General features: G+C 49.8%; 1 protein-coding gene across 3 annotated transcripts in view; it reads left to right on the top strand.

The window, feature by feature from the left end:
- KCNIP3 (potassium voltage-gated channel interacting protein 3) overlaps positions 1-18,692 on the top strand; it is a 79,526-nt gene that overhangs the window by 35,886 nt on the left and 24,948 nt on the right. The window contains exon 1 of one of the 3 annotated variants that reach the window (XM_027623932.2): positions 17,386-17,845. The exons of the other annotated variants lie outside the window; for them this stretch is intronic. Coding sequence (XP_027479733.1) covers positions 17,743-17,845 — 103 coding nt within the window. The 5' untranslated portion in view covers positions 17,386-17,742. Of the gene's footprint in view, positions 1-17,385; positions 17,846-18,692 lie in introns of those variants that run through there. 3 annotated transcript variants of the gene reach the window in all.

Below are 18,692 nucleotides of genomic sequence, written 5' to 3'. Positions count from 1 at the left end.
ACAGCGCAGGCCAAAGCCAGAGCTGTCTGCGGAAACCGGAGACGCTCACAGAGGTCACGGGCAGGGCAGCTGGAGACGGTCTGTGTGAAGCCCTCTGCGGGAGGCTTCAGCTCTTGGTGGGAGGGAGGCGGAGCCCAGGGATTTGAGCAGAGCCGTGTAGGGAGCCTGGGAGCTGCCTCCTGCTCTGAGCCAGCCCTCCTGCTGCTTCTTCGAGAAGGAAAATAAGCCCACGGGGGCCAGGCGGGTGGCGGGGTCTTTGCGGCCATCAGGCACGCAGGCTGGGGCAGGGTGCAGGAGACGGAGGTGGTGAGAAGCAGGAACTGAAAGGATTTGCTGACAGGTGAGTGGTAGGGTGTAAGAGAAAGAGAGGCGGTTGAAGATAATGGTGAGGTCAAGGTTTTTGTCCTGAGCATCGGGAACGCTGAACCATCATTCACTGTGGCGGGAAACGGAGGAGCAGGCCTAGCATGGGGCAGTTAGTGGGTGGTGGGGTGGTGGAGGGGTTCCTCAGTGTAGCACGTTAAGTTTGAGACATTTAAGGACATCCTAGTAGAGAAGTGTTGAGGAGGCAGTTAGCAGTTGGGACTGGAGAGAGAAAGTTGGGAGTCGTTGGCACATACACAGGATTGAAAGCCAAAGGACTGGGCAGAAGTGGTCTAGGGCCAAGCCAGGCACACACACACACACACGGCAAGGTCTCTGGCTCCTATGCCCACCCCCGGAGCTTGGCCCTGGTATCTGCAGAAGGTTTCTATGGTTTATTCTATACAGAAAAGCACTTACCCATGTTCTGGAAAGTGACCTTGATCTTGTTCTAACCACTGGTTGGGATGAGGGTTCCCAGTTCTCCATGCTTCTTGATCTAGATGTGGGCCCTGGACATTGCTGGGCCCAGCCAGAGCAGGAGCACCTGCTGGCCAGGGCAGGCACCTGCCCCATCCAGGCCAATGAAAGCCCTATCCAGATCCTTTGACAGTGAATGGCCCTGTGTCCAGAGCAGAGATACAGTGACACAGAGGCCTGGCAGCTTCTAGTAGCCAAGAATAGAGCCATGTGGAAGAAGCCATTTGGGTGTGTGAGGTGGAGAACAGTCTGAGCCCACATTTCTGGTCATTCTTGTCCCTTTCTCTTCCTGTAGTTTGGTTTAAGGGCAGATAAATCCCATTGCCTGAGACAATTCAATCAAGGGAGCCTGAATCTCAGCAGTCAGATGGAGAGAAGAGGCCGGGACACGGGTGCCTGGGGAGGTACAGAACTCAAGGGAAACACTGATTCTCCTAAGCCCTGGAAAGGCTCCCCCAAACCAGGCCTATGAGGGGCATGGGACACACAAGTGGTTCCTGAGGCCAGGACCAGATGAAGTGCTGATCAGTGAGTATTGACTGAGATCAGCACTGTTGGTGATCTGATACTACTGAGTCCATTGTTTAAATAGATAGATAAGGCCCTATATTGGTTCACTTGGATTCCCGACAGAGGTTTTGACTGTTGGTTTCCTTGTTTGTTGATTTCCTCCACTAAGAATCTCAGGGAAACAATGAGTATATGGGGGGGGGGGGTGTGCGGTTCATGCAGTAGCCAGGGTGGCTGTTTTGGGATTTGGAGTGCAGGGCTTCTCCCTTCCCATGTATTCTGGGTACAGGCCTCTATGAGGTCCCTTGTTCAGTACCCAGGAGCATCCCTACCAGAGGACAAACCAGACTAGGCACAACTGTGGAGCAGGATCCAGAGGACATCTCTGCTCAGGGCCTGGCACTCTCCAGGGCTTGGCAAATGTCACCTTCACACTTACTTATTGCACACCTCCTGAGAGTGGAGGCAGCTACGAGGATTGAGCTCCTGCAGGTACTGTCAAGTAAGGGAGACCAGGCCAAGTGATCACAGTGCACACATCTACTTCCAGTTCTCCCAGGAAGGACAGAGGAGATAACCAGAAAAGAATGAGGAAGGGGTGACTTCAGTGAGCCAGAAATTGTGAGGAGTCCCTAAAAGGCAGAAGGCAGGTGGGATCACACTGAAGGAGGAAACTGGGGAAAGCATAGTGCAAAGGCATGGAGAAGATGCTGTGGCTTTCAGACTTGGGTGGTGGCCACAGAGAGCAGAAGGGGTGCAGAAGTAGGAGTATCTGGGGAGAACCCCACCCCCTCCGCTGACCCCTTGTCTTTGCACACAGGTGCCCACCCCAGGTCAGAGCTAAGTTTCGGCACGTGGACCTAAGAAGCCGGGCAGTGCCCGGGGTGACTGTCCGTGCCTAAGGAGCACAGGGAACCTGGTCCCAGAAGACGAGCCAAGGGTACACCTAGGCACTGGCCCCCCCCACTGCGCCTCACCCTCCCTGCCGGGATAGAGCCCATGCACTTTACACGCAGACGTGCGCTGGTGCCTGAGAGCCACCCCAACATTTGGGGAAAACCAACCATATCAAAGAGAAGCAGTAAGATCAGTGAAATGAAGAAGCAACACCCATGCGCTCCTGGTTCAGCCTCACCCCAGAGCCGGGGGCCATGCTAACGGAGATGTGCTGGCTGACGTGCTAGAACAGTGCTTCTCCAAGTGTGGCCTGAGGGACAGTAGCGTATGTCGTGGGATCACAGATCCTGGTGTCAACTACGTTTGGGAAGTGCTAGTCAGATGAGGTTAAACAAATTTTGCCCCGCCCAGGGCCTCGACTGTTCCTATCTGTTCATTGGGAATCATAATGACATCCCTGGCTGTCTTCTAGGTTTTAAGACTCAAAGGAAACAATGCATGTGACGTTGCATGTACGATTGTGCGAATACGAAATATCCTGTCTTGTGTGAGTCCGTCTCTAAGTCCTCTGTCTCCTTGTGCTTTAGGCTGTAATGGGCAGCTGCACAGACCCAGCTTCTCATACATCTTTTGGAAATTTGGCCCCCAGAGTCTATTCTTTTGGTAAAAATGTGTGTGCTGAGAGAAGACCAGGGTGCTCACTTTGGGGCCCTGTGTGTCTGTCCTCCGGTCAAGCCCAGGGCGGCCAGGATCCATCTGCCATGCAGCCAGCAGGTTTTCTTTGTATTTATCCTATATCTTGGTTTTGTTGAGCTGGTTGATAAAGTGGTTTGATATCTTTCATCTGTTTTGGAAATTTTTTTGCCATTGCTTCTTCAAATGATCGATTCTTCAGTCTCTTGCTCTCTCTCTGCTTCTTCTGGGATTCCAATTACACATTTGTTGGGCTTTCTGATTCTGTTTCTTTCTCTCTGCTTCTTCTGGACTCCAATTACACATTTGTTGGACTTTCTGATTCTGTTTTTTTTTCTCTGCTTCTTCTGGACCTCCAATTACACATTTGTTGGGCTTTCTGATTCTGTTTCTTTCTCTCTGCTTCTTCTGGAACTCCAATTACACATTTGTTGGACTTATTTACTTTGTCCCACATCTTCCTTATATTCTTTTCTGGATTTTTTTTCTCTGACATTCAATTATAGTCCATTCACATTTACTGTAATTATTGATGTGGTTGGATTTCCATCTGCCATTTTGCTACTTGTTTACTATTTGTCTCTTTTTTGCTCTCTGTTCCTCCTTCACTGCCATCTGTTGTGTTAAACACATATTTTATACCATCTTAATTCTTCTGTTGATTTTTAATGCTGCATTATTTTGACTTACTTGCTTAGTGGATCTTTTAGGGATTATTATATACATTTTAATTTATAACAATTTACTTGAGAATATTATTAACTTAGTTCCAGTAAAATATAAAAACTTTCCTCCAATATATTTTCTTCTTTTCTCTCCTCCTGTATGCTGTCATCATCACATATATTATAGTCATATGTGTTATAAGCCAAAGCATACAGTGTTATAAATATTGGTTTATGCAAACATATCTTTTAAAGAAATTAAGAGTACAAACAAGAAAAAGTTATATTTACTCAGTCTGTTAAAAAATATTTTATTTATTTGAGGGAGGAGGACCAGAGGGGGAGGGAGAAGGACAAGCAGACTCCCCACTGAGTGCAGAGCCCAATGCGGGGCTCGATCCCATAACCCTGAGATCATGACCTGAGCCAAAATCAAGTCAGACACTCAACAGACTGAGCCACCCGAGCACCCCCTTACTCAATCGTTTAAATTTATTCACAGAATTTAAATTGCTGGCACACTTTTTTTCCCCCCTGTGGATTTGAATTTCTTCTTTTCAGCCTGAAGGACTTCCTTTAATATTTCTTACAAGGCAAGTCTGCTAGCAATGAACTCTCTTTGTTTATCTGGGAATGTCTTTATTTTGTTTTCATTTTTGAAGGATGGTTTTAGCTAGATAAAGAATTTTTGGTTGATAGGGTTTCTTTTTTTTTCTTCCGGCATCTTGAGTATGTCATTCTACTGCTTTCCAGCTATTTCCATTCTTTCTTTCTTTTTTTTTTTTTAAGATTTAATTCATCCATTTGACCAGAGAGAGAGAGGGGGCACAGCAGGGGGGAACAGCAGGCAGAGGGAGGGGGAGAAGCAGGCTCCCCACTGAGCAGGGAGCCCAACATGGGGCTCGATCCCAGGACCCTGGGATCATGACCTGACCCAAAGGCAGACATTTAACCGACTAAGCCACCCAGGGGCCCCTATTTCCATTATTTCCGATGGGAAGACAGCTAATAATGATATTGTTCCCAGTATGTGATGTGTCATTTTCCTCTTCCTGCTTTCAAGATTTTCTCTTTGTCTTTGTATTTTAACTGTTTGACTATGATGTGTATAGGTGGGGATATCTTCATGTTTATCATTTTTGGAGTTTTTTGACCTTCTTGTATCTAGAGATTTATGTTTTTCATCAAATTTGGGAATTTTTGGCTATTATTTCTTCAAAGGTTTTCTTTGCTTCTCTCTTACTCTCTTCTGTTCTTCTGGGACTCTCATCACATTTATGTTGAATTATTTATTTATTTATCTATTTATTTATTTTTAAAATATTTTATTTATTTGAGAGAGAGAAAGAGCATAAGCAGGAGGGAGCAGCAGGCAGAGGGAGAGGGAGAAACAGGCTCCCCACCAAGCAGGAAGCCCAACACGGGGCTCAATCCCAGGACCTGGGATCATGACTGGAGCTGAAGGCAGACACTTAACCAACTGAGCCACCCAGGTGCCCCTATACTGGTATATTTAATATTGACCTACAGGTATCTGAGACTCATTTCAGTTTTCTTCTGTTTTTTCTCTTTGTTCTTCAATTGAATAATTTCTATTGATCTATCTTCAAGGTTACTGATTCTTTTTTCTGCTAATTCGTATCTGCTGTTGAGTCCCCCTAATGAATTTTAAAATTTCAGTTATTTCACTTTTCATCTCCAGAACTTTCATTTACTTCTTTTATATTTTCTGCCACTATATTGAGATTCTTCATTCACTAAGTCACTGGTCACACTTTCTTTTAAGTCTTTAAATATGGTCTTCCTTAATTCTTTGAAAATATTTACAATAGCTGCTTTGAGGTCTTTATCTGCTAAACCCAACATCTAGCGATACTCAGAGACAGTTTCTATTGACCGTTTTTTTTTTTTTCTTAAGCATGAGTCACATTGTCTTGTTTCTTGGCATGTCTTGCAATTTTTCATTGAACACTGGTCAAGCATATGTGGTAGATGGTGTCTGCTTCTTTGGCAGGGCACCTGTGTTGTCAGGTTTGGAGGCAGTGAGAGACAGATGTGGGCTCCAGCTCGTTCTCACTTTTTCTCACTTCATATCCAGGCTTTTCCTCTATATTCTTGTCCTGTTGAACTACAGCAACTTCAGGCATATGTAGGGGCGATAGCCTTCCAGGGACTTCTTACTCAGCTCCCCCAATTGAGTAAGTTCCCATTCTTATAATAAAGCCTTTATTCTCTATCACTGTCTGCCTGTATCTGTATCCTATACCAGTCATAGTGGTTCTGCTTCCCTGATCAACCCTAATGATGCAAATTTCCAATTCTCTGTTAAAATTTAAGCTTCATCTTTTCATTCATTTTGTCTGTTTCCTTTTTTATTTTTGGAAACATACTAATTATAGTTGTTTGGAAGTCCTTATCTGCTAACTCCAAAATCTCAGTCATATCTGTATGTTTCTATTAAGTTCATGATCAGCCACTTTTCTTTCTTCACATGTCTAATACTTTGATTGCTGAATGATGTGCTTGTTATGCATGTGAATGTTATGTTGTAGGGGCTCTGGGTTAGCTTCTCTCCCTCGAAAGAGTGTTGAATTTTGTTTTGGCAGGCAGTTAACCTCCTGGCAAACTACACTCATCCTATGAAAGCTTGCATTTAGGCTTTGTTAAAGTATGTCTATTTCGGCTTTTTTCTTATGTATAGAGTGTAGCTCTTCTCTTAAGTCATTGTCTTAATCCTAAAATGTGGCCTTTCTGGGACCTCGACAGAAAGCCTAAGTTGTTCACCAGTGAATTGGCTGGGCTCAACCTTCAATACTTCCTCAGAGTTATATGAGTTTCTGAAATCTCTGTTCAGCTTTTATTTCCCTGAGCCACTATTCTCTGCAAGCCCTCCTGGAGTTTCTGTCTGCTCATGAACAGCCTAACAATTGACCAAGAACCCAAGGGATATTTTCATAGATTTTGGGGGCTGCTCCTTCTCTGTGGCTTCTTCATTTCCAGACACCTGCCCTCTCAAATCATGGCCACCTTAGCAGTCCTGAAGTCCGATCTCTATTTCCTCCATCCAGTGTGACCACCATTGCTAGGAGGTTTTGCTGCTCAGCATTTTGGAAAATATGCTCAGGAATAAAAAAGAAATGAATGTGGGGATCGTTTAGTGTGATTCTCAGCGGTCATTGTCCTATGTTAATTGATGTCCAGTGCCCACATATAGTTGCTTTACATGTTTTTTCCAGATTTTATACTTGTTTCCATTGGTAAGGTAAGTTTGATGCCAGCTACTTCATCATAATTGGAATCTTCCTTTTCTGTGCTCAACAGGGCTGAGAGAGGTAATATCATTTGTATAGTTAAAAACACAGATGTAGGGTGCCTGGGTGGCTCAGATGGTTAAGCATCTGCTTTCAGCTCAGGTCATGATCCCAGGGTCCTGGGATCGAGCCCCACATCGGGTTCCCTGCTTGGCAGGGAGCCTGCTTCTCCTTCTCCTTCTACTGATCCCCCTGCTTGTGCTCTCTCCCTCTCTCCATCAAATAAATAAATAAAATCTTTTAAAAATTAAAAAAAATAAAATAAAAACACAGATGTGTTCAAATTCACCTATGTTCTTGCTTGGTCTCTGAGTGTTGATAGGCTATACAATGAATCCTTTCTCTGTGATAATAACAGAAGCTTCAGCCCCTATTGAATACCTCAAGGAAAGTCACTGTTCTAAGTGCTTTGCATGTACTAATTTATTTTACCCTCATACCACTTTGTGACATAGGTATTATCATTCCCATTTATAGTTGCAGAAACTGAGTCTTGTTGAGGCTAAGTTACTTGCCCAGGGTCACATGGCTAATAAGTGGAAGAGCCAGGATTTGAACCCAGGCAGTCTGCCTTCAAAGCCTGTGCTATTAACCAATATGCTATACTGTCATTTAAAAACAATCTCAATATTTTATTTTATATTTTAAGATTTTATTTATTTATTTGACACAGAGAGAGAGAGAGACAGTGTAAGTGGGAACACAAGCAGGGAGAGTGGGAGGATTAAAGTTAAAGGAATGGAGGATTTCTCTCACCTGTAGCCACAGACCTCCCACATTTCATCTGAAGTTGGGCCAGAGAAGAGACTGTGTGGATGGGTTCAAACAGACCCCAGAGGTCTGTTTGGAAGACTTGGGCAATGCCATAAGGTAAAGAGAAGTAGACTACTTTGGTGTCACTTCCTAGGTGTTTCTGGCTCTGAGGAAGTGGGCATCTCCAGGAACAGGGTCCCGCATGCCTGTCTTGGGATGCTTGTCAGATTGTCCATCAGCTTGTCAGATTCTCATAGTTCACTTTTTGACAGGCAGGTAAATTCACCAAGTGAATCTACAAGAAGAAGAGGGAAGCTCAGCAGGAACGCTGAGCAGGGAGCCCGATGTGGGGCTCGATCCCAGGACCCTGGGATCATGACCTGAGCCGAAGGCAGACGCTTAACAATTGAGCCACCCAGGAGCCCCCAATCTAAATATTTCAAAAAATGTTTTGTTATATAGACACTTGCGTCAGTTAAGCATTCAACTCTCGGTTTTGGCTCAGGTCATGATCTCAGGCTCATGAGATCGAGCCCCATATTGGGCTTCACGATCAGCATGGAGTCTGCTTCAGATTCTCTCTCCCTCTCCCTCTGCCCCTTCCGCTCATGCACGCGCTCTCTCTCTTTCTCTAAAATAAATCTTCGAAAAAAAGTTATTGTTATAAGTTATGAGAAAATCACTGTAGGAGCAGAGCCCTAAAAACTATAGCTTTTCTTCCCAGGCTGCATTTGGAATATGCAGAATCTGTCGGCTTCCTTCATTTCTCTCAATGAGGTTCCCTCCTTTCCGGTCCTTCAGCCTCTACCTGGGTGCAGGCAAACTTCACCTTTCACCCAAGCTCTTCCCCGTCCTCATCATGGGCTTCTCTGCCTCCAGGCTTGTTCTTGAAGCAGCAGGGCCAGAGAGAAAAGGCAGAAAGCTAGGCAGAGGAGCTCTGGTGAGGACTGGAGCTAAGAAAACCAGCCCAACCATTGGGCTGGAAGGTGGAGCAACATAGAGTTGGTGAGGAGAGCAGCAGAACAAACAGCTGGAGCCCTCAGTTGGAGACTGAACATTTAGAAGGAAGCTCCCAGTCACAAGACTGGCAACTGGCAAGGAGCAGGCAGACATCAGGCAAGGCAGGAGTCCCAAAGAGCCAATGTGGTCAGCACAGGAGGTGAATGGGGAGGAAGGGGTTTTGAGGCACACCACCCATCTCTCTGTGGCACTGTCTTCACAGTACATTCAAAACCAGCTTTGCCTCTTACATGGTGAGCACTTGGTGTACATCTCTTAAGCCTCAGTTTCTCCTCAGCTTCATGGAACAGAAAACCTAAGTAATGGTGACTTAAATGAGACGAGGGTTTAGTTTTCTCAAGCAATGACAAATCCAGAGGTAGGTATCCGTTAGGTTTAGTTTGGCAGCTCAAGTCATCATAATTCAGGAGCCTTTGTCCTTCTCTCATGGCTCCAGGTATAGCCACCATAACCCATTCCAGAAAGGAGTGGAGAGAAATGACAAAAGGGCATATGCCACTGAGTCTCTCCCACTCCCTTTAAGGTAGTTTCTTAGGCGCCCCATCCAATGGCTTCCGCTTATATCTCATTGGCCCAAACTGTGTCATATGGCCCTCTCTAGCCACAAAGAAAGCTGGGAAACATAGTTTTTCAGCAGGGCACATTGTTGCCCCCTACAAAATTAAGATGCTGTTAGAGAGAAAGAAGGGAAGAACAGATCCCAAGTCTATGCAACGAAAAGTCTCTGCCACAGGGGTAAGTGGTGTTATTTCCTCCATAATTAGGGTCAACATGAAGACGAAACCAGGTAATTCTTGTAAAGCATCTAGCAGATACCTGGCTCAGTCAATAGCAGTGAATATTCTCAAACTCGAGGAACTTTAACTAATAGCCCATCTAAGAAAGATCTCCACAAGAAACTGACTCTGTAGAACACTCACCAGGACTACCCACAGAGTGAGGTCTCCCTAAATATTTGAGGCATTGACTTGTTTAAGCCCCACCCAAGGAGAGAGCATCAGTAGAGGCTGGTGAGACACAGTCTGAAGCCTTTTTAAAGCCCTGCGTTGGAGGAAGTGGACTCTCTTTACTTGATATCTCTTTACTTGGTGGGTAGAGGGATGAGACTTTGGGCCTTGGGCCTAGATACTAAAAGAGAGGAGTATCAGTGAAGAAACTGTAGTTTGTCTGCCCCAATCTATGCCTTACTTTATCCCTCTTTAGAGAGCTCTGGTTCTAGCCCCGGGTTCAGGTGTCTCCCTTCCTCCTTCAGCCACAAGTAGAACTGGGCCTTCTCCCTCCCCCTGGAGGTAGTCCTGATTGATCTGAGCCATCATGTTTGCATTAATTAGTTAGATCAGGTGTTGTAGCAATGAGACTCTTAAAACTCAGTGGCCTAAGGACAAAGTTTATTTCTCTCTCCTGTGAGCATCCTGAGGTGTGTTCAGGTTGGTGAGTGGCTCCACTCCATGCAGACATTCAGGGCTCAGGTGCCATCCACCTTGTGGCTCTGCCAACTCCTTCCTATCGAAACTTTGGAACTGAATTCAGATAATTTTCTAATACCTTTCACTCATGAGTTCTCATACTTGTTATCCAAAACTCAGGAATCTGATAGATTTGGATGATACATTATACTACTCATGACCAGAACTTACTAAAATAACTCTCATATCTGAATTCAGAAAACATGTGGATTTGGATAGTGAGGATTCTTGGGCTATCCACCCTGCAGTGGAAGGAGAAAGCTTAACTAGCTACCTTTGTTCTGTTCTCTGGTTCTACCACCTTGCCCCCTGTCCTCCACAGCTCCAGCCTTGCCCTCCAGTCCCTGTCCATTTCCCTCTAGGCCACATTTGAAGTAGACATTGGGAAGTGTGTCCTCCTCTGGGACCATAGAGCTTTCCAAGTTTTCCACTAGTGCAATATGGGAAGGCCAAGAGTTACTGTGGGTCTCGATTACTCACAGGCTTTTTGGGGCCAGACTTCTGGCTTCTACCACAATGTAATTCCCTCAAAGACTTGGTCATTTTCTGGTCCATTTTCTTCCAGTCAGTTCTGTGTTCAGTAACTACTGCCAAAGTTCTTTTCTGAATACAGTTCTCCCATAGCTGCTTTATTTCTTGGCTTCCTTGTTCTACCCATTTCTGTCTCTCGCTTGAGGCCATCTTTGTTTGGTTGATAAATCTTAAAGGACCTTTGAAAAATGCTTTCTGCAACAATCTTATTTCTGCTGTTTGGTCCAAGTGTTTGCTTTTCCAACATTGTGAGGGCTTCATTACCTTTTATCTCCCTCTTCCTTTCTACCTTTATTTTCAAAATAGCCAGCTCTCACCTCACTTCATCTCTTTGAGAGATTTTTTTTTAAGTTTATGTCTTTCTTCTTTAATATTTCAGCGTGAGTGATCCAGCTTGGTGGGCGGTTCTGTTCCATGAGGGTCATTCAGGGACCCAAGTCCCTTCCTTCTTGTGGCTCCACCCCCTCCTCCCCTTCCAGACTTGTCATAATCTGCATGGCTGAGGCTGGTCATCGACATGTCTGGGTTCTAGCCAGTAAGAAAAAGAGAAGAGAGAATGACGAGGAGACTCACTCCCTGACTTAAGGCCTCCATCCCCAAAGCAGCACCCATCTCTTCTACTGTTAAGAACTTAGTCATATGGCCACAACTAATTGCAAAGGGGTCTGAGAAATGCTGTCACCACTGGGCAACCATGTGCCTAGTTAAGGCTTTTTAACTGTAGGAGAGAGGAGAATGAGTTTTGGTGGAGAGTTAGCGGTCTCTCCCATAGTGGTTGTCTCATTCCTCTTGCCAACAACATATTTAGGCATGGCATGTGAAATAATTCCAGCCAAGAAGCACGAGGAAGTGTTCATGAGACGCTTAATGGGTAAGTCTTCTTCATTATAAAAAAAGAGACATAGGAAGAGATGATCCCATCTTTCCCAGGACATTGTCACGTCAGGATGTGATGTCTGGAACAAGGCACCCATCTTGTGGTCATGAGGGGAACAGGCTGTGAGTACGGTTAATGCCTTGAGGCTGGAGGTGTAGGTAGATACATGAACCGAGGTCCTTAATGATACCCCTGAATCTGAGCTGATTGTCCCTGGAGCCACCCTCCTGCTGGACTTCTGTGTGTGACATGGTATATTTCCTTATAGTTTAAGTTAAAGGAATGGAGGATTTCTGTTACCTGTAGCCACAGACCTCCCACATTTCATCTGAAGTTGGGCCAGAGAAGAGACTGTGTGGATGGGTTCAAACAGACCCCAGAGGTCTGTTTGGAAGACTTGGGCAATGCCATAAGGTAAAGAGAAGTAGACTACTTTGGTGTCACTTCCTAGGTGTTTCTGGCTCTGAGGAAGTGGGCATCTCCAGGAACAGGGTCCCGCATGCCTGTCTTGGGATGCTTGTCAGATTGTCCATCAGCTTGTCAGACTCTCATAGTTCACTTTTTGACAGGCAGGTAAATTCACCAAGTGACCCCATTTTACAAGAAGAAAAGGGAAGCTCAGAGAGATGGTGTGCCTTGGCCAACTCTGCCAACAGTTTAGGGTTGGAACTAGGGACTTGGCCCTGGTTCTCTTGGACTCCTAGTCTGCTGCTCTTGCTAGTGATACCAGGACAGCCCCCGCTGAAATAATTGAAGGAAAAGCATCATCTGACATCCCATTAATTATTTTATAAATATGTTGAGGCAGGTACAACTTATACATTCAGGAAGTTTACAATCTGGTGGGAGAACAGAAACAGATAAATGAAGACATAAGTAAATAGCCTAACTCACATTGTGAGAACTGCAAAGAGGGAAGGGGATGGGGGGCATAGCATAGCAGAGACTAATAAGGGGGAGCAGGTCAGGGAAGATACTCTGCAGCAGTGACCCTTAAGCTGAGACCCAAAGGACAAGTAGGCACTAATTAGCTGGGTGAAACGGAAGAGGAAGAGGAGGAAGAACATTCATGGCTCAGAGAAGAGCATGCGAAGAGATCTGGAGGTGGGAGAGTCTTGGGCCTATTCAGGTAGCTGCAGGTGTGTCTGGGGACATGTGAGCAAGGGAGAGGAGGAAGGGCCCGACCACACTGGTGTAGAGGGGCATGGCAGGTTTGAATTAAAATCACAGGCTGTGGAATTGGAATGTTTGGGTTCAAATTCTGATGTTGCGTATTCAGCCGTGTGCCCTTAAGCAAAGAATTCAGTACTCTGTGCTTCAACTTCTTCCTCTTATCAAGATCCTACCTTACCGGGAGCTGTGAGAAATGAAGCTGAGTGGTGTTGAAGTGCCTGGTACCTAGTGAGTTCTTAGTAAATGTTAGCTGCTCTTATGGGCCATATTAAGGATTTTGGTCTTTGTTCTATGAGTAATGGGGTTTGCATTGATTAAGACCCTTTTGGTTGCAAGGAAGAGCAACCCAACTCGCATTGGCTTAAGCAACAATAGGGGGATTTCTTGGCTTATACAACTGAAAGACATAGGTTTAGCTGTGCCATGAGGCACAGCTGGGTCAAGGCATAGAACATTGTGAACTGGACTTGAGCTATTTCTTTATCTTTTGTTTTCTCAAAAATAACTTCATCCTCCAGCTTTCTGTCCCCACATGGTGGCAGGGTGGCTATTTAGCTGCCCACAGTGAACAAGAGTGCCTCTCTCCTGCCTGTCCCAGAGCCAGTCATGAAGGTCCCTCACTGTCCTGGCTCCCAGCTGGTATCCACCCCTGAACCAATCACTATGGCAGTGGAGGGGTGGTATGCAGTGGGCAAAGAGGAGTTGGTGTTGGCTGACTAGTTATATCCCCAAACCTCCAAAATCACTGGACCAAGGCCGGCAGGGGCAGGGGGCTCCACAAAGGAAATTGGAGGGCTGTCACCAAATCAGGGAGAGGAATGCCAAGCAGACAAACACAACCAGTGTTGAGTCAGCCAGCCACTAGAGGTTTTAAGCAAGGGGAAAACAGGATCTGATGTCCATCTTGAGGTGACCACCCTGGTTGCTGAAAGGGGGAGAGACAGGAGGATGGCGGAATGGAGATGGGGAGAGTTGCTGGCAGTTGATGTCAGGAGTCCAGGAGAAAGGGACAATGGCATGGCCAGCCTGGTGGCAGTGGAGCTGAGAGGGATGAGAAAGAGACACAGTGCCAGAGTTTGTTGGTAAACTGGGCAGGAGTGGGACAGTAAAATTCCAGGCTAAGCCAGGGTTTTGGCTTGACCAGCTAAGGCAGGTTTGGGGGAAGGTTGACAGTTTAGCTTTGAATGCACCACATTTGAGGAGCCTTGGGGACATCCATGGGGAAGAGTCCTAGAGGCATTTCTTTGGGGTGTGGAATTCCACTTGTGGACATTCTTGTCTGGTTCCTATGAAATATGAGGAGAAATAAATTGAATAATGACTATTCTGCCCAGTAGAATGCACTAGAACCAAGGGTGGCCTGCCCTCCAGGAGAGTTGAGACAGGAACAACTTGCTGAGCTGTTGGCTGGGCATGGGTCCCTCAAAGAGCATGTGTGTGGCCCAGTCCCTCCCTTAAAAGTCAAAAGACCTTTTGAAATCCTCGGGCAGCTAGATGGTCAGTAGTGGGCTGGGGCACCCAATTAATACTGGTCAAATGGACAGGGTCCCAACCCACAGGAGCTGACAGCGCAGCTATGGTGAGAGAGGAGAAGCATGGGGTGACATGGAAGATGTCTGGGCAGACAGCCAAAACACAATGCAGGACAGCGGGGTCCAGGCAGCGGAGGCCATGGTGGTTCTGAGGAGAAGGGGGTTGATGCAGGGCTGGCATAATCTGGGGAGGCTTCCTGGAGGCAGAAATGGAGTGGTATCAATATTCCAGGCATAGGAAGACCAGGATCTCAGGTGTGGGATGCAAGGCTAGGTTCGAGGTGTGCCCCAGACCAGCCCAAAACAGCTGGAGATCTAAAAACTTCCTAAACCAGGACACCAGGGCCTCCCAGAGCCTCCCAGACATCCTGAAGTCTTCCAAGTGAGGGCTCAGAGTTCCCCAGCCTTCTACTATCACTTGGGGTAGAGCAAGCTGCTCCCCCCACATTGCCCCTCGTCCTTCCCTACTTCTGTGGCGGTCCTCAGTACCCTGTGCCGCAGAGATTTCTCTGTATGTGCCCCTCCCCCAAGGCAGGGAGCTGGCAGGGATCACTGTCAACAGCCAGCATGCTTCCCCGCCACAGGAGGCACTTGGGAGATGTTAGGGAGGGGGCAGCTGGGAGCTGCGAGAGGAGCTACAGGCAGCTGGGAAAGGCCTGGCCTGGTACTTCATGGGTGTGGGGAGGATGTATAGGGTCTGGGGCTTATCTGCCAGCTTCCCTGTCCAGGTCCTGTGGAAGCAGGGAGTGTGATGGGGCCATCGGCCCAGCCTCAGTGGACCTGGTTGGCCCCACAGCTGGCAAGCCCCAAGCTAGTGAGTGAGCGGGGGAGTCAGCTTCCCATCCATTAGGCCCATGGCCCAGGCTGCTAATGCCGAGCGGACGTTCTGCTCTCATCCCTGGTATCCACTTAGGCATCGTTAATATTTTACGCCGCAGAGCCAGGGGATCGATGTCTCATTTATAGCTCAGTGTTTATGACCAGTCATTTAAGCTTTCCCAGGGAAGATGCTCAGGAGAACCAGGGGAAACTGAGGCAGGAGAGCATGGGTGGACCAGCCTCAGGAGGACCCTTCATATGGCTTCCTTTGCTTGCTCAGTTCTCTGTCCCCCCATCTATCTCACATCTGGCACCCTGAACATACCCAGCTCCAAGAACACATCATAAGGGGCCATCAGAGCCTGTGACACAGGCCAGCCCTTGTCTCACCTGAACCTTTACAAGCCCTTGGAGAGGTTGGCTTGTCATCCCCATTTTAGGAAACAGGCTTAGAGCGGTTAATGTACTCTTAACCAGACCACTGATTGAGGATTGGTGGCAACTAGCTGGGACACAGGCTAGATTTTACTCAGCACATAAGTGTGTAAATTAGAGTACAGGAGGGTCTTGAGCCTTTCTAGACTTAACACTTTAGCGACTCATGTGCTCCAAAAGAGCTGTGCTCTCTGGCGATCATTAGCGTCTCTGCTTAGAACTCTTGGTCAGTGGAAACTCACCGCATGCCCACTAAATGCAATTGAAAGCTGTGCATTTGCAGTTCTTTAAAAATATCTCCAATAACTCAGACTTTTAACCAGTTGTGTTAAATACTGAGGTTGAACTGCACAGGCCAGAAGAAACCCAGCAGCCTCTCTCCCATCCATTTCCACTGGAAACTGTGCAGTATGCTGGGCCAGTATCTGCTCTGGAATCCAGGAGGCCTGGGCTGCACCTGTGCCCCTGCCCCAGTCCACCCTCTAGGTCTCGGTGCGTTTCCTTAATTGTAAAATGGGGACGAGAAATGCCCACTGGGGCAGCCCTTAGGGATTACGAGTAAACCTAAACGCTTGGCTCCTGTATGCCAGCTCCAGAAGGGCCCTCGTCCACACACGCGGCTGTTTCCTGCCCCACTCGGGCACCCCCGAGCTCAGTGCCTGGGGCGCAGTATACGTTCAGTATTTGTTGAACGAATAACCGAGTGGGTAGCAGAGGCTCATACGTGGAAGCTACTAGCGTTCAGGTCCTAGGTCCAAACAGGCGTGGAGCGGGGCTGGATCTCCCTCTCCACTACGGCGGCAGGAGAACTAAACTTGTTCGAAGCAGCCCGCGCGCTTCCCGCCCTCTAAGCCCGCGGCTGGCGAGTTCACCTGCAGAGCGCAACGCCCGCGGGAGGGCAGCAGAGAGCCACGGCTCCCGCCCTCAAGTCCCGGAGTTCGGGAACTTGAAGGATCCCGGGCTCCGCCCTGCTACGCCCCCTCCCCTCCCCTTCCTTTCTCCTTCCTTTCCTACCCAGTGCCCCCAGGCAGGAAGACAGCGATCCACAAACGAATTAGCGCTCCTGTGCACTGCCCTCGCGTTGCACTTGGCATCCGTTCAGCTCTTTCCCACAGGCAGAAAGGCAGGCGGGCACCAGCCCCTCTGTATGGAGGAGGAGTCTGCATGTCCGTGACTCGACCAAGGTCAAGCCGCAAAATCAGGAGTCTCTAATGCTAAAGCCCACACTCCCTCCAAAAGCCTGGAGCGCACGTGGGCTTCCGGAACTGGATAACTTTGGGTACCAACTTTTTCGTTTTCGGCGGGGGCCAGACCAGGGCCAAGTTCAGTCGCGAGCGGAGACCTGATGGTGTGGGAAATACCCCGGGGCGAGAGGGCTTCCCCGATCCCCCGAAGGCCGGCTCTGCGCTGGCCCGCGGGGCGGTGAGCGGCAGTGGCAGGCTCCGCACCCCTCAGCCAGGAGTCTGGAGCCCCGACTCCTCGCGGAGAGCGATGCTGCGGCTCCCTTCCTCTCCGGTCCCCGGCTCCTTCCCCAGCCACTCAGCCCCCACCCTGCACGGGCAGTTGGGTGAAATCGCCGACCGCGCGGCCTCCCTGGGACCCGCGGGGCGGCGGTGGCTGTGCGCCAGGCTCCGTCCGGGGGCTGGGCCGCGCGGGGCGGGGCCACCTCCCTCCGCCCCTTCCCGGGCTCGCGCCGGGGGTGGGGGGGGCAGGCCGCAGGGGACGCCTCCCCGGGTGGTCGCCGCGCCTAGGCCAATGAGCGCGCGGGGAGCCGCGATGGAGGCTGGGGCGGCCGGGAGCGCCCGGGACCCCCGCCGCCGCCGCGCCGCCGCGCCTCCGTGCCCCCGCGCCCGCCGGGCTGGAGAGGGGGCGAAAGAGGCGCGGCGCCCGCGCCCGCCATGGAGGCGTCTCTGGCCCGCGCCGGCCGCCCGAGCTGCGCTCCGCGCCGCCGCCGCCGCGCCTCGAAGTTTGCCGGCTGACTCGGAAAGTTGCGCTCGGGCTCTGCCGCCGCGCCGCGTCTAACCTCCCGGCCTTCCCAGTTTGCTGCCGCCGCCGCCTTCCGCGGGGCCCGGGCCCCGTCGACACCCGCAGCCCCGCCTGCCGGGGGATGTGAGCCGCGGCCTCCCCTAGAGGCCGGGCGGGCTGCACGGGCCCCGGCGCCTCCCGAGGCACACGCGGGCGAGGGGCACGCCCCGGCCCCGGGCAGCTCGGGTCGCCATGGGCATCCAGGGCATGGAGCTGTGCGCCATGGCCGTGGTGGTGCTGCTGTTCATCGCCGTCCTCAAGCAGTTCGGCATCCTGGAGCCCATGTCCATGGAAGGTAACGCGTGGCCATCCGCCGCTCCGCCGGGGCCAGCAATGTGTGGGGAGGGAGCAGCGGTCGCGCTCCCGGGCGCGGGTCCGCGGGCCCGGCGAGTGCGGCCCTCGGGCGCACAGCGCTCAGCGGCACTGGCCGCCTGAGCCGCCGCCCCCTCCGGACTCCCGAGGGCTGGCCTGGGACCGAGAGGACGGAGAGGCCTGGGGCGCCCCAGAGGGGATGGAGCTGCGGCGCTTGGGGTGGGCGTGAGCGAGATGCCTGGTGACACACTGAGCCGTCTTAGGCCTGCCGGTCCGAGCCGCCCCGGGTGAGCACAGCCGGCTCGGGCCTCCCGTTGGTGGGAGGTGGCTCAGGGTGAAGATGACTGGAAGGATCCTCAGCCTGGGGTACCTGATGGTGGCAAGTGATAAGAGACCTCAGCCACATCATGGGGCAGCCCCTTTCGCCTCGACCAACATCCCTAGACAAGGCTCAGGCCCACGGGATCAGTAACCAAATCCTCGGGCGCCACATTGCTGTCCCAATTAAATATTAACTGAGGAGACTGACCTACTCTTAAATCAGACAGTGGACAGCCTCCCTGGGACCCCTGAGAGGCGCCCTCGGAGCTGCTTCCCAACCTTCTATACCTCCCTAAGACTTCTGGGGCAGGTTAGGAGGAGGAGCCCCTCTAGGGCACACCCATTCTGAAGGGGACCTTGACCTACCGGGGCTGTAACTTCCCCTCCCCCCAGTTCCAAAGAGGCATTTGCAGCCCCATACCTCTGTACTGTGGGGAAGGGGCCGGTCTGTCCTGTTCAAGTTACCCGTGCTCCCCTGCTGTCCTCTCAGGGGAGGATGGGCATCCTGC

The sequence above is a fragment of the Zalophus californianus genome, chromosome 8, assembly GCF_009762305.2.
Source record: "Zalophus californianus isolate mZalCal1 chromosome 8, mZalCal1.pri.v2, whole genome shotgun sequence".
Classification (NCBI taxonomy): Eukaryota; Metazoa; Chordata; class Mammalia; order Carnivora; family Otariidae; genus Zalophus; species Zalophus californianus.
This window is presented reverse-complemented; position numbering and strand designations above follow the sequence as displayed.